Consider the following 15,461-nt stretch of genomic DNA (forward strand, 5'->3'; position numbering starts at 1 on the left):
TCTCATTCACATTCCTCCTTTCTGCCTCTTCTCCAGCTAAGGAGAAGCTAGCCTGCCTTCTCCTCTTGCAGCAAAAACAAGCAGCACAATGACGGTGTGGGTAAACAATGCAGGTTTTCATTCCTCAAACTGAAATATAGCAGGAATGGAGATTTGCATGTGAATTGCTGCGCATAGTTAAAATTCTAATTAGTATGTATTTTACTGGGTGAAAAGTGTGAAAGAAATCAAACATTTTGGCAGTAATTGTTTCTTTAGTTCCAGCTTTTACTAAATATCTCAAGGCTTCAATAAACTCAAGGCTTCTGCAGTTTATTCAACGATAAACTGAAATTCCTGCTCTGCTGTGAGAGAAATACGTGACAGATCGCGCAGACCTCTGTGTTAAGAAGAGCTTTGAATGTCACAACTAAAGTTATTTGGTATATTGTTTTTGCTGAATGAGTAGCTCAGATGACAGAAAATTAATCAACTGATAGCTCGAGCCTTTCATCAAGCAAAAATGTTCAGCATTTGCCGTTTTCACTTTGTGAAAGCGAGCACTCGATGTTACTGCTTGTGTATTTTTTGCTAATGTAATAGCTTTTGGCCAAACAAAAGCATCAATTTGAAATGTCACTGCAATTTTCATCATCGACATCTTTTGTTCCCAATTATTACGAAACAATCGAGGTTAAAGCCCCCATTGCAGTCAAATAAACATGCACTAGATTTCGGTGTCACTTTCTATTAAAAATCCCCCAAATGTTCAGATTTAGAGAGGAAGAGAATATAGTAGTAAAAGTCTTAATTTAAGCTTCATTTCTTCATAATTTGCAAGGAAACAGTCAGTATTTGGTATGACCACCTTTATTCTCCTAAAATTTCTTTAAGTAGTCTTTAGGAATAGTTCTAGGGGCTCCTTGAAGGACATTCAAAGCATTTATTTAGATGCAAGCAGCAGCAATATTCATGTCTGGGCTCTGGGCAGCAGCATTATTATTACTACCTGGGCAGTGTATTTGGGATCACAGTACTGCTGAAAAAAATGTTGCTGTCCAGATGGTAGTGAATGTTGGGTTAAAATTTAATGGTACTTTTCTGTGTTCATATTAACATCAATTTTGACAAGATGCCCAAACCATGACATCACCTCCACCATGTTTTAAGAATGGCTGTACCTCCATCCTGAAACCATTTCAGACGGGGCTTCAGTGAAATGGATCAACCAGATGTCACGTGTCAGGTATTTGGTGGATTTTTTCTTATTTCTTAAGGACATGACTTTCAGTTTTTCATCTGCTGTAAGTATTTTGTTGTTGTTTCTGGTTTTTAGCAGTGTGGCTTCTTCTATTGTCCTCCACTTGTCCAAAATACAAAGAAATAATGGAGTGACTCAAGACTTTTGCACAGTGCAGTATATTAATAATATTAACTCAGATTCATCATATGGTCAGTTGCCCAGTCAGTACACTGAGCTGTGGTTCTCTTTGCTACAACATGGTATGGAATGCTAAACGGCGCAATACTAAAAACATTTTCAGTTTAGTCCCACCATAAAATACGACTTTATTATTGTGCTTGTCAAAATTAAACAGCAGAGGCAACAAATTCCTGAAAGTCTGACTTTGATTAAAGTAACAGTAAATGCTTGAAAGCGTGTATGCAGTCTAACTGTTACATCTGTGCTCATAAGACTTGCGTATAGGACTTGTGTGTGTGCACCACTGCCATGAGTGTGAGCCACAGCGCCCCAGATAATTCAGGTCAGCTAATCTGCCTGTGGAGATGTTAGTGGGTGGTTTATGTCACCTCCCGTGTTTCTACTTTTCTGGCCACAACTGAAATGCAAGCAGTCCAACCTAAGGAGAAACAGACACTTGGGATCCCATTACATGCTCCTCATCAATAATTCACTGGCTTCTTTAGTTAAGGCATTGATTTTCCTTTCTTTATTTTTTTCATGCTTTATGTCCCCTGCCACCAACGAGCGCAATTAGGCCTCAGTTTTATTCAGGATACACTTTGGTGAGAAATGAGCTCTGTCCTGGTGATTTGTGGTTGCAGGGATAATTGATAGTGATGGCGGGAAGGTGTAATAGAAAAGTGATGGAAGGTATCATTATAATGATGGTAATGATGATGGGCATGAAAAATTGATTCCGTTGCCTTATCTAATCTAATGCCAATGCACTTCGCATAAGGACGCCATTGCTTTTGCCCAACCTCTGCAGGAGTCTTACAAAAATAACAGTCCCATAAGGATATTGATTTTAGTGCACCAAGTCTCTCTGCATTCGTGCTGGATGAACAAAATGAATTTCACAATAAGACACCAAGACACCATCTCGAATTTGAATTGATTTCAAATTACAATACAAGGAGAAATATCAGACGAATATCTGAGGCGGTTAGGTTTCAGGTATCAGACTGGTGGAGGATAATAAGCGAATTGAACAGTCAAAGAATTTATTGTTACAAGATATCCAAGTATGTGGAAGCCTCTTGAGCTCTGCTGTGCACTTTTGTATCCAAGGACAAACTGTACAATGTCAAAGAGCGGCTATTAACAATAAGCAATAATGATGATAAAGGCATGCATGCCTGGGCCTGACCAGCTCTGATAGCACCTTTCTACTGCAAATAAGGTGGAGGATGCAGACATAAAGCTGCACACATAAACACAAGTAAGTGGCTTTAAGTGGTGACAGTCCCTCTGTCATGGATCGGTGATGGATCATTGTGGTTGGGTGACTAGCACTGGGGAAAAAAAGCCACAAGGCTCATTGAATAGAGGGACCTTAACGTGGAAAGATAGGGTTCAAGGAAAGGTGAAAGCAGAATTCAGAGCTCTACAATTCAACCCTTGGTGATTTATTTTCCATCTACACCTCCTTACCTCAGTTTATTCATCAAGTCTGTATTTTTTACTTTCCCTGTCCTCTCTTTTTCCCACTTTACCCAAGTTCACTGGAGGGTTTCATTTAAACAATACATGTTTTTTGCACCATTTTAAATGTGCAATTATTCATTCTCTAAAGAGGGATGATGACAGGCATGAAAAACTCGGAATCACAGAAACGAGGAATACACTCAGTGAGGCCAACGATTCTTTGATCATCCGCTTGCCTTAAGTGCAAAGACATTTCTAGGCAGGTTCATTAGAATGTCCTGAGCAAACAATGAAATTGTGTTACAGTGAGGTGAATAAAAACAGGACTGGAACAATGAAATATAAAGGTTATGGTTCATGTATCCGAAGAACAAGACAAACCAGTTTGATACAGACTTTTTTTGATACTTGGTAAGTTCACCTACTTTGCCTTTCTAAACATGCTACGCTTCTAGCATACTCTGACTGAATCTAACACTCACGGACAGCTTTCTTGGGTGCGTCTGTTATTAACATAAATATCTAATTAGCCAGTCACATGGCACCAACTCAATGCATTTAGGCAGATGTGATCAAAACGACCTGCTGAAGTTCAAACTGAGCATCAGAATAGTGACTTTGAACATGGGATGGTTTTTGGAGTCAGATGGGTAGGTGCGAGTATTTCAGAAACAGCTGATCTACTGGGATTTTCCCACACAACCATCTCTACGGTTTACAAAGAATTGTCCAAAAAAGAGAAAATATCCAGTGAGCAACAGCTCTCATGGTGAAAAAGGCTTTATTGATGCCAGACAAGATTGGCCAAACTGCTGGTGTAGCCATCCTCTGAAGGCTTTGTGACACCAATGTCACAAAGCTCAAATTATCTCAAACTGGCTCAACATTGAAGAAGAGTTGTACTGTACTCAAATGGCCTCCACAGTCACCCGATTGCAATCTAGTAGAGTACCATTAGAATATGATGGATCAGGACAGTGGCATCATGAATGTTCAGCTAACAAATCTGCAACTGTGTGATGTCATCATGTCAAGGTTTCTGGAACCTTGTTGAATTTATGCTACAGAGAATCAGAGGCCAGTAATAGCAATGGTGCATTTAATCAAGTGTCTTGTGTTTGTAAACACCAATTTTAATACCAGTTAAAGTTGATTATTTTCCATTAATAGTCATTCGGTTGTATTACCCTGTACATAATTACATGTATCACATTGTAAGTGAGGGAGTCCACCACTCCTAACCCTGCCCTGAACATTCCTTTATAAGCACCAAAGATTTACAGCACAATGCACCCATGACACTCCCATGTAGGATTACTCCATATATTTTCATCCCATTAATATCAGCTTCACTGTTTACTGCTGTTTCTTTTCACACCGTAAAAACAAAATATAATAATCACCAAGGTTAGAAAAGACCATTTCAGGTAATCAAAGTGCCGGTACAAAATGAGAGAAGTGTCAGTTTTTTTGGCAGTTTTTAAATGGAATTAATGGAATTAGAAATAGCGGCCACGGTGAAGTACTCTTAAGGATTAAAGCTTCAAACGATTTAACAATCTATTGACGGTAATTTAATTTGGAAGCAAACCTGCCTGATAAATGCAATAATATTTGGAGGACGTGGAAATATTTAGTCGAAATCTGCAAATGAATAGTAGATAATAACAGAGGAAGGAGAAAAGAGCTCAGCTCTGAGATCGATATTCTATGGGCGATGGCTGGACCCAGTCCCTATTCTTCCTGCCCTCAATCTCTCTCCCTGATGGCCTTATGGGTGTCCCTAAACTGCCTCTACCTGCTGTAGTTTTTCAGAGAACAACACGATTAAGTCATTCAGGAAATGGAATTGAAATTTGTCATCCCATGTCTCCTTTGAATTGTGTTTGCACAGCAGCTTATTCAACTGTGGTTATACAGGCTTTGATAGAAAATGAAAACTGACTTGTTCTGAAATGGATGTTGCCGATGATGGCCTTCTGCTAGAAATTCAGCATTTGTCAATTTGCGTTTCTCTCCCACCAGAAGGGATATTTTTATAAAAGAGGTTTCTGTCATTCGGTGACAGATTGGCTTTTTCCTTATTTGCTCAATTTGATGTTTTCTGGCCACAGCACCAGTGCTGAGCACAACTGACATTGTAAATGCTCAAAATGAAATCCACTACCATTACAGTCATTCTCTGTATGGCAGAGTCATTGCCACTGTCAAAGAAGCAACAGCAGCATTATTATGTCTGAAATGATTTGGGCAGACATAGTGCAGCTTGAAAACTGACACTAGATGGGTAAAATTCTGGGTAAAATGAGATCTCCATCCCTTTCCAAATGATACAGTTAGACAGTCCACCTGAAGGATGAAAGCCCACCACAGCCTGAGACGCATCCTGGGGGATTGCCCTTTGCAAATACAAGTGATTTCAGTGAGTTTTTGTGGTTGTATGCAAGCATATGTCAAAACTATACTTAAATGCACATCTGGCGTGCATGTTGTTGCTGGCCTGCTGCTGGCGATATATTAGTTCAGCAAAATAAAGTGTTCTGAAGAAAACACAAATCTTGTGGTGAGGTGAAAGGCTCAGTCGAGCTAAAATTAAACGCTGGACCCTGTTATTACAGGCCCGAGAGATGTGACAGCGTGACCCAGGACTAGAGGATCATTGCACTGCGTTGTTTATGTTATTACAGTGGTTACCGACTGTTTTTCGCGTGTGATCCTTGAAATGAAACCAGTCTCTACTTGTGATCCCTTAATACTTGCATATTTCACAGACTACGGAGGCCAATTCAAGGAATGAGTCATATTAGCTTCTTAGGGTGCTTTGCATGTAGACTGTTTAGGGTTATAAAGCCCCCTAGGCTGGAAACCGCTGAGTTAAGTTGACAGTGTCAGCAGAAGCAGGTTAGAGCTTTTTCTGAGGGTGACCGTTTTTAAATGTAACACGCAGCAGTAGAGTAAGTGTGTATCTATACAATGTTTGTTTTGGTCAGGATGCTTTCACTTAATGTAAAAAAATAGTTTTTAAAGGACTCTATACAGTCCTGTGAAAAACTAAGTACCCCCTTAACACCAAGTACTGCTTTCATGGTATTAAAGAAGGTGAGTAGCAGCCTGGTAATGCTGATCATTACCTATATTAAATGATCAGTCAGCATGAGCGCATCTATAGAAGCAATAGTTTGGGCATTTTGCTGGTCTACAGCATTCAAATGTGTGTGAACAAAATGCCACAATCTTCCCAGCAGAGGTTATCCCAGGATATTCACTTCAAGGTCAGACTGTGGAATGCTCAGAGCTACATCTCACACTCTAAAGGCCCCAGTTAGAAGTTCCTGACAGTACAATTAGAAAGAGAGTGAACAAGTGTGGCTTGTGGGGAAGGGTACTCTCTATAAAGAACAGGGCAGCACAGCTTAAGGTTCCTCAAGTAGAGATGGAGGCTACGATGCTACAAGCTTGACTGCTCATTACAGCTTTTGTTAGCTGTTCAAGTTTCGGCTCTGGCTGTTGGGTTGGGATCTACTTGGCCTTAACGTGACTCTGGGTACCTCACTAACTTTGTAGTAGCATGCTGTCTGTGCTAATTTGTAAAGACCTGAAGTTGAGTCAGGAGTGTAATGCGGATGAATCTGCTCTAGACACAGTTTACCATTGTGCTCTCGTCCTTTTGTGCAATAAAGGTAAACACAATGCCTTTATCCCCGCTCTTCAAAAGTTGTGCATGGACATTTGCATTCTCAATTGCACTTTTATCAGGAAATGTTTATAAAAGGGCTATGGAGCGTTGGTGAAAATGGCTTTTGTGTATGTTTCTTTGTACTTTATGTTCTTGGTGTTTTTCTCTGGCATAATAAATCTGAATACCTGGAAAATAAAAGCATTTCTATAGCTTTTTCAAAACATAAAACCTGATTAGGAGTCAGTGAGTATGAGGGGTTTGCCTGTCTGTAGTCACATCACTCAGTCTGTGAAGGGCTTCCTCCTTTGACAGACCTGCATTAAAGGCTTGGGATGTGATCCATGTTCCATTTTCTGTCCTTACGTACTAGTTGCCCTTTGAAATTGAGGTGCTCTTTACACTCCCACACACTGTATGCATATATAAGCAGATGCACATACACACTTTGGTCTTTGCTGAACAAATGACTTTTTACTTTATAAAAAAATCATCTCTCTTGCTGTCTCCACGCAGCTACTGAAGTCTTTTTCCATTAGCTCGACCACCTCAGAACCATAATGGCCATAAACTTAATCAAGCACCGGTTCTTTTATGAGGCCATTTTCATAATATGGATAACAGCACATTCGTCTCCAGCTTAATAAAACCGCATTGCTCCGCCTTGGCCAAGGTACTCCGACACGGTTAATAAGATGTTTACCTCAAGCTGAACGCCCTGCAACGGAACCAGTCTCCAAACCACGCTCACATTCCAAACCCGGCGTAATTACAAGCCTGGTTGATTAATTATGTCTCAACAATATGCTGCACTCCAACGCCACAAGGGCTAATTAACAAAATGAACAAGATGGGCAGGAACACTTATTAGGAAGTTCAAGCTCACTCTCTGAATTTGGCAATGGTGTTTACAGTCCTAAAACACGGGGACAGAATATGTGCGGATATCACACAGGCGGAGAGTAACAATAGCACACCAGTCCAAGCATGTAGAGTAAAAGAGCCTTCGGAGGACACTGATACAGCACAGTGGCTGGCTGTGCACCTGACAACGCACACAGCAGAAACAGCATGCAGGCGAATCCATCTGCCTTATTAACCGGTCCTGCTAACAGTGCATCTTACCTGCGGCGCATCTTATCTCTGCAGCTTTGGCCCAGAGGCAGTCTCATCACAGAACTCTAATCAGATGGGACTATAAACAATCTGACCTTGACAACACCTGATTAGATATACGATCTGACCCTAGGATAAGAAAGACGAACAACATTCCAGGCAGAGAGGTTAATTAGCCCTGCGTCTCTGACATGTGAAATTCGAATAAGAATTTCTCAATCTTGTGGGGAAAATACTTTTTTTAAACATTCTTTTTGTTCAACTGACTGCAGCTTTCACAAGAGTAACAAAAAACATTCTTTAAGACATTACACACACTTACACAAGGAGAATGACCAACAATAGAATACTAAAACAGATAGTCAAAAGGTTGCACAATGCAAACTCCAAACTCAGCCCACTTAAGGAACGTGTGATTGGAAATTCCTGCTGTCCGTGGAATATGCATTCCATCTAGCTTTGGCAAAGGCTTTGACATGACAAGATTTGTGAGTGTCTTATTCACGAGGGAAGGTATTACAGAACCATCATGAATGAGAAATCCCATTAAGATGAGGAGGTTGCCATTACAAAAAATGTCATTTCATAAATCAAATGAAATCCATGTACAGCTTATTGTCAAGATACAGCCTCCCCTGAGAGCCTTTTGTTTTTTGGGGAGGGTTTTTTTGGAACCTCAGTGATAATGACAGCGTTTTGTTTGGAAGCAGCGAGGTCACCATCATTTTTCATCAAAAATAAATAAAGAAAGAAAAAAATAACTAGAGTCTTGTAATTAAATGCTGCAATGAACTCTGCCAGCCTTGTTTGTTTCTTTGGGATTCATTAATACGTGGAGCACTTAGTGGGATGTGAAAGCAGGCAATCTTTCCAGTCTTTCCTGAGCTATTAGCTAATGCAAGATGGGCATTAGCTAAGACAACTGGGCATCAGAACAAAACAATGCCATTTAGACTGCATCAGAAGATGAGCAGGTGTTTTTTAAAATAGCACTAAAGGAGATGGAAAGCACTTAATTTAGAATTACCATTGTATTTTCGGGACTGAGAATCATTTTGCCGGGCTCCCTGAATGAGCCTCTCAGGAAGAAGTCATAATACAGTCAGTGATATGCACACTCCACTGGTGCACACATGCCTTGTATAATCAGTGTGCCTGTGGTCTGTTCACAATCTCCATCAAATTAGAAAGATGTCTGGAAAGACTTCATACTGGAGTAAAAGGATTCTTGTTTTGATATTACTGCCAACTATTTTGCAAGCGGAAACAGTAGGACAGCTGAACTACATTACTTAGCTTAATATTCTTGGATGGTGGCAGAGCAACCCGCAGCCCATCTGTCCAGGGGGAGAAGCCTGTGCTGACTTCCCCCAATATCCCAGAGATATAGTTAGAATTACAAAACACAGCTATATACGATCCTATTGTATCAAATTACACCGGAGTCAATAGAGGCATCTGTCATAGTGTGACACAGCAAGGTGTGCAAATCTCACTGTCAAAACATGCCACAGAAAACCACTGAGATATGTGCTCTGCCCCCCCCCCGAACCAGAACCAGAACCATACCTACAGTTGCGCTTTGAACTGTTGATCGTGTTGTCTTGCGGCTCTGCCGTAGCCCGTTTTTTCGGATGACACGAGCTCTGGAGGCTCAAGACACCAACTTCTCCTCCGGAGCCTTGCAAATCCGGAGCCTTACAATATGATTAAGTTCCCACCTTCTGGCACAGCGCACACTGTACGCACAGTCCAGGCGCTTCCAAAAATAAAAAACATAATATTAACAATGCCAAAGCGGAATGTCCCGCCGCCGCCCCCCCATGTCCTCCGAATTTCCCAAATCCCTCACAGCGTGTTCTCCTTTATTATTATCCAGCATGCACCTCTCTCCGTCAGAGCACCATGGACAGCCTCCCCATCACTCACTGCTGCTCCGACAGCAACCTGGTTTTACATGCTGCCAAATACAGGCAGCCTGGTAGTCTCATGTAATCCAGGGGTGGACTGAAGTGCCCCTGTTGCTCTTAGAATGACTTTAAGCGTCAGTGACCTTATCGCATTAATTGATAAAGAGTCGGTCTAACAAGTCTTTCAGATTTACTGTTCCGTATGATGGTGAGGGCTGCTACGAGCACTTGAGATTCCCGTGTCAGTGAGCAGCGAGTAACAAAGGTGCGCTGAGCGCTATGCAAACAATACATCAGTGGCTAATAGCAGTCAGCTGCCGCTTTCGAGCAGATAAACGCACTTTACAGGCTATTATCCCGGCTATCAGTGCAAGTGCCGTGATCATAAGCTGGTGGACAGCGAATCTGAAAGCGTTTTGCTTGGATTTTTAAAGAGCGTGAGCTTGCAGCGGTGATTTACGCCTTCAGGACAGAGGGCAAGATGAAAGAAAAAATATGAAATACATATTGCTACAGAAATTATTTCTTAGATGTCAACAGAACCACCTGCTTTAATCTTACTGCTCAAATGCATTCTCAGTAATCACAGCCTCCTCTAAACATAGCAGCAATTACCCAGTACAATCCCCACTGCGCCCCGACTTCTCCCCAACAGAGAGCTCGCCCTTACCGGGTAGCGAACCACGCTCTTCTCCTCCCCACTGGTGATCTTCCGTTTCACACCACGGCCAGGCATTTGCCAATCAAATCAGCGTGCAACCAAAGCTTTCCCCTTTGGGATATGAATGATGAATATGCGTGATAAATTGTCCATTTTTCCATATCCACAACAGTTCACACTCGACCCGCCCCCGGGCGGCGGTGATTGGTTCAGAAGCTCCTCGCCGTCTTCGTCGCCCCGTAAAGAAAAACACACACATCTGGACTCGACCCTGCACAGCTGGAGCGCTTCGGAAACCCCGAATTACGCACAGGAATTGAACCGACACAGAGGAACGTCACATTTTCTCGTGGTTCATTCTGAGTGTTGAATGTAGTACGCTGTTTATTTTGGCTAAAGATAGCAATCTTGCCGCCTTGGTGGAAAGCATTGTTTCCAGTACACCAGTTTAAACAGAGCCATAAGCAGGTAACAGCTCTTTATAAGGGAGACCAGTATAGAAGAATTACCTCGCTTCAGTAGTTCTATCAGCTGTTTAAAAATAGCTTTTCGTTGATGGCCAAGTTGAGAATAGGCTACAACACATTATTACTCTACATTAAATTAGAGTGCAGCAAGATGCCTCTTTTTTTTATTTTGGCCATATAACGGGCAGATTCTACAGCTTTATAATATCCGTTTTTTCCTCTTGCAAACACCAATAATATCTAAATTCTCCTATGGACTGCCGCTGTGTTCTATTAGCCTATGTTTGTGTGAAGTAATGTCGTTAAATGTTACATGATTAAATTTCCACATCTTTGCATGTTTGACGAGCTACAACATTTTTTTTAATGAAGTAGAAACTAGGGAAAAAAGACCTATGCCAGAGCGCCTCAGTGTAAAACCGGGATTTCTTAAACACTTGCGCCACTGTGCGTCCGGAAAACACCTTTCACTTCCGTCCTTCCGTCCTTCCTTATGAATTCTTATTGTCTTGCTGACAACATCGTATCACTGGAGCCGTACCAACCCAAGCGTGGAGAGAGGCAGGCTGGGCAAGCGAGACTAATCACTGTGCAACAGTCCAGAGGCTTTCTGAGGATTAGTGACAGCTGCCACAGTTTGAATCGTGATTGCAGCAAGCGTTTACAGAAAAGGGAAGGAAAGAGAGGGATCCATGATGGAAATAGTGCATTATTTATATCGCAAAGGAATACATGGGCAATTTAAAAAGCAAATTCTGGTATGCATATCGCAACTCAAGATAGAATTTATATAGCATTTTAACATAAGGTTATTTAATTAAAAACGAGAATAATAAAAATTCAGAATACAAGGAGGTAAAATGTATATTCTCGTATGAAAAAAAGAGTGTAATGTTTACTGTAGTCTGAAAATAAAATCTAATATTTTACGAGACGAGCCTTTATGAAAAAACCCTGCGTACCCAGAGACATTGCATAAAAGGTACCATCAAATTAGCCAAGAGTTCTAATCACACATATACAACATTCGCATTGTCTTCTTTTGTTGTATTCCTTTGCTTAATCTTGAGCAATGATTTAAGAACGAGATACTGTTACTCAGAATGCTGATATGTCACATTTTTCTGACGTAACATGAATGCATCATCAGGCTCCTCCCAAACCAGAAATAAAACCCGCTTGATCTTTATTTTCAAAACCTCGTTTCATTCTCCCAGGCAAAGCATTCCTTCTCGCACTTTTTACACTGAGAGACAGCCTACCGAGAGTTCGACGAAACGCCTTGCCTTGCAGGCAAAACTCGGGGTAAGTATTCAGGCGAGCCTCGCTGCGTTTATTGATCGGAGCGCTTGCCCAGTCAGCTGTGCTGCTGAACAAATATTAGCAGTCTTCATTCAGGAGAGACACGCTTTGAGTTTACGGGAAAACATGTGCGGTTCTAATGTCTTTTTACGAGTACTGTGGTTGTTTTTATGCCGTGCTATTGCAAGGTAAGCGAGGATCTGACATTGTTATGAAACTATTACATAATTATTAATTGCGCTTAAGAATGACGCTTTAACGACGCCGTTATTCAAACCATTTGTTTGGTTATCGTTAGTTTATAACGTGACAACAAGCTCGTGCAGATCCACGATTAATGCAGATGATTATCTACCAGAAGATTCAAATGACCCATCGGTTGGGTTTTGTAACCCTGTATGCAGGTGACAGCTCATGGACCACACGTGCTTACATTTTGCGGTTGCTGTAGGTGTCTTTATGTGCAAGACCATAATCCTGTGCGGATCATGCATTCTCTTCCTGCCTCCAGCCACATGAAGTGGGTTTTTTTTAACAAATAATTCTTTTTCTCTTTGTCTAGCTGCTCTCCTTTAACCGCTGATCGTCAGGCAAACATAACCAGCATGCTGGGACAGCAGGCAGATCGGGTCATGGCCCTCGGTGAATGGGAGGAACGCTGGCAACAGAACAAAATCGGCTTCCATCAGCCTGAAGTGCACAAGTAATGACCCCACTTTTTTATGTAGTTCAGTGGAGTACGGGTGCAAAAGTAGCCCAAATGCATGTAAGACTTATGAAGATTACATCAACTATAAAGGTGCATCACCACCTAAAGCTGTGTCCTGTTAAAAGCTTTAGAAAGTGAGCTTAGATTATCTATTTTTAAGACAAGTACCATCAATACGGCTGATCCAGACATCACCAGACATTACCTCAACATGAGATTGCAGCAGGAATGTGTATTTTGCTGTTAATACTGTTTTTTAACAGGATGCTGAAGAACAACATTGATAAAGTTCTCAATGGACGAACAGGAGTTCGCTTCTTCTTCCCTCTGTGTGGGAAAGCAGTAGATATGAAGTGGTATGAAAACATCTTACTAAATTAAATTAAGTTGATCAATATTAGTGTCAGTTGTCATCTTTGCTAACCCTTTTTTTTCATGATTCTCAGGCTAGCAGACATGGGCCATTCAGTGGTTGGAGTGGAGATTTCTGAAAAGGCTATTCGTCAGTTTTTTGAGGAGAACAACATGACGTACACTGAGGAGCCTGTGCCTGCTATACCTGGAGCAAAGGTTTACAAGGTTGGTGAACTTCATGTGTGCAAACACGACCACTAAATGATCTAAGCCGAGGTAGTCAGTGTTAGTGCTTCTCAGCAATTCAGTGTCTTTACGCTGAATATAGTTTTTTATGGTGATGCCTGAGTTTATTATGTGCATGTGAGCAGCTCTTTCTTCTGAAAACCGTTTTGATCTCAGTGAGATTTTGGGCAGAATGGCTGCAAGCTACAAGAAAGATATATTGCTTACTTTAAAACAGACACAAGTTGTTCATCCGTGCTGTCTTTCGTTTTTAGAACTCAGAGAAAAACATCTCCCTGTATCAGTGTGACCTGTACAACTTCTCCAAGTGAGTAAACTACATATCGTTTTGTGCTTTTTTAAAACAAAATAATTAAAATACTGTTATTAAAATTACTTCCTTTCCAACTTCACAGTTCCATCGAGGGTCAGTTTGGAGCAATTTGGGACAGGGGCTCTCTCGTGGCCATCAACCCAGGAGACAGAGAAAAGTAAGATGAGATCATGACCTTCATTTTAAACCCTTAAAATGATATTTATTTCGAAATAAATAAACTCTAAAACATTATGTTTTACACAGTTTGACACTGTATTACATGTATCCATGTTCCATGTCAATGCTATTATGCAGGTACGCTGCCCTTATTATTTCTCTGATGGCCAAAGACTGCAGATACCTCCTGGACACTTTATTGTACAATCCTGATTTATATCAAGGTATTCTATATATCGTTTCTATATTGTGTGTGTGTGTGAGAGAGAATAAACATAAAAAAAAAAACATATTTTTGAATCTGTTCATCTCTTAGGGCCTCCCTTTTTCGTGCCTGACGAGCAAGTACACAGTCTGTTTGGTGAGTTTTATGAAAAATAATTATTTCTGCACACAATCATAAAGTCAGTGCCAACACATTAACCGAAATATAAGTGATAACTAATAGATTTGTGAAAATCTTGGGGTCTTAAAGGATAAGATTAATTAGAAACATTTTTAATTGTGTATTATTTTGTTTTACTTTCTTTAAATTCAGGGAGCAGCTGTGATATAGAGTTGCTGCAGTCAGAGGACGCCCTCACGGACAAACAACGAAACTGGGGACTGGATAAATTTACTGAAAATGTGCACCTCATCACGCCAAAGAGCAACTAAAGACTGAGTTTGGAGAAAGAAGAAGAAAATCCTGGGAAGAAAAAATAAAGTCAAGTGCCTGAAATTTAAGGGAATTTATCATTCTCATTTTTATTGTTGTTGTTATGGATCAAATAACATGTTAATAAAACATGATCATAGAACAAGATGTCTGGTGTTTTTAATGAGTTTTATAGCTGTTTAATTGTTTTTATGACTTTTACACTAAAGAAAACCACATTGAATTCAGAAAATATGAATTCTATGAGAAACAATCCACTGATTTTAGAATATGTCGACATATATGTGTGATAAAGGCCAGCTCTCAGTAACAATATATTCCAATATAAATGATATCTTACTGCTTCCTAGAAATGCTAAAGAGGCCTTAAAGTTAAAACTGCAAACATAAAGACTGTGGGAGTCACCCCTGCAGCACAAACCTTTTATTCAGTGGTGGCTTTAACCATCCAGCCTTAAGCATCTAAGTTCTCTAATGCATTTCAAACAAAACTCCATTATGCATTATTAAAGATAGTATTAGAATTAGTAAGAACAACAAGATAAGATTAATATGATTTTATAACCTCATATACTGGTCATATATTTGCACATACACCTGACAGATGCTATACACTCGAGTGTAAGCACAGAAATACAGCAGCACAAGCCTGCTTAGTGACAACCACCCTCATCCCTGCTTTCCTGCACTGGTTTATGATTGTTGGTGTTGTTAGTTATTGTGCTGCTTACTTGTAGTTAATGTATATATGCATAAACACCCTCACTGGATACTTTATTAGTACACCTTGCACATTAGCCATGTTGCACCAACTTTTTGCAATCAGAAGTGCCTCAATTGTTCATAGCATAGATTCAATGAAGTGCTGGAAACGTTCCTGAAAGACTTTGGCCCATATTGACATGACAGCGTCACACATTTGCTGCACATTTGTCAGCCACTGTCATCTCACAGGATCTCACGGTCATGCAAAAAACAACTTGAGATGACTGGAGCTCTGTGGCATGCTGTGTTATCC

At 40.6% G+C, this 15,461-nt stretch overlaps 2 protein-coding genes across 8 annotated transcripts in view; one reads left to right on the forward strand and one right to left on the reverse strand.

The window, feature by feature from the left end:
• Positions 1 to 15,461, reverse strand: part of ext1c (exostoses (multiple) 1c) — a 101,907-nt gene that overhangs the window by 72,857 nt on the left and 13,589 nt on the right. The window contains exon 1 of one of the 6 annotated variants that reach the window (XM_013272574.3): positions 10,245 to 10,521. The exons of 3 other annotated variants lie outside the window; for them this stretch is intronic. The gene's annotated coding sequence lies outside the window, so the exon portion shown is untranslated. Of the gene's footprint in view, positions 1 to 9,233; positions 9,811 to 10,244; positions 10,522 to 15,461 lie in introns of those variants that run through there. 2 more of the 6 variants (XM_013272575.3, XM_013272576.3) reach the window with 2 other exon arrangements.
• Positions 11,844 to 14,590, forward strand: LOC100707454 (probable thiopurine S-methyltransferase). Of its 2 annotated transcripts, none has more exons than XM_019350811.1 (9): positions 11,844 to 12,007; positions 12,567 to 12,707; positions 12,977 to 13,069; positions 13,160 to 13,292; positions 13,568 to 13,620; positions 13,709 to 13,783; positions 13,924 to 14,009; positions 14,102 to 14,146; positions 14,324 to 14,590. In XM_019350811.1, the coding sequence occupies exons 2-9, from the start codon at positions 12,610 to 12,612 to the stop codon at positions 14,440 to 14,442; spliced, it is 702 nt and encodes a 233-aa protein (XP_019206356.1). In that variant the 5' UTR covers positions 11,844 to 12,007; positions 12,567 to 12,609; the 3' UTR covers positions 14,443 to 14,590. The 2 variants fall into 2 exon arrangements, with proteins under 2 accessions (XP_019206356.1, XP_019206355.1); XM_019350810.2 differs by having other exon boundaries at positions 11,859 to 12,192.

The sequence above is a fragment of the Oreochromis niloticus genome, linkage group LG22 (genome assembly GCF_001858045.2).
Source record: "Oreochromis niloticus isolate F11D_XX linkage group LG22, O_niloticus_UMD_NMBU, whole genome shotgun sequence".
Taxonomy (NCBI): Eukaryota; Metazoa; Chordata; class Actinopteri; order Cichliformes; family Cichlidae; genus Oreochromis; species Oreochromis niloticus.

Coding starts and splice junctions, on each gene's coding strand:
- LOC100707454 (XM_019350810.2), top strand. CDS start 12,131: ATGTGCGGTTCTAATGTCTTTTTACGAGTACTGTGGTTGTTTTTATGC. Junction 13,293..13,567: donor CTGGAGCAAAGGTTTACAAG/GTTGGTGAACTT, acceptor TTTCGTTTTTAG/AACTCAGAGAAAAACATCTC. Junction 14,147..14,323: donor GCAAGTACACAGTCTGTTTG/GTGAGTTTTATG, acceptor CTTTAAATTCAG/GGAGCAGCTGTGATATAGAG.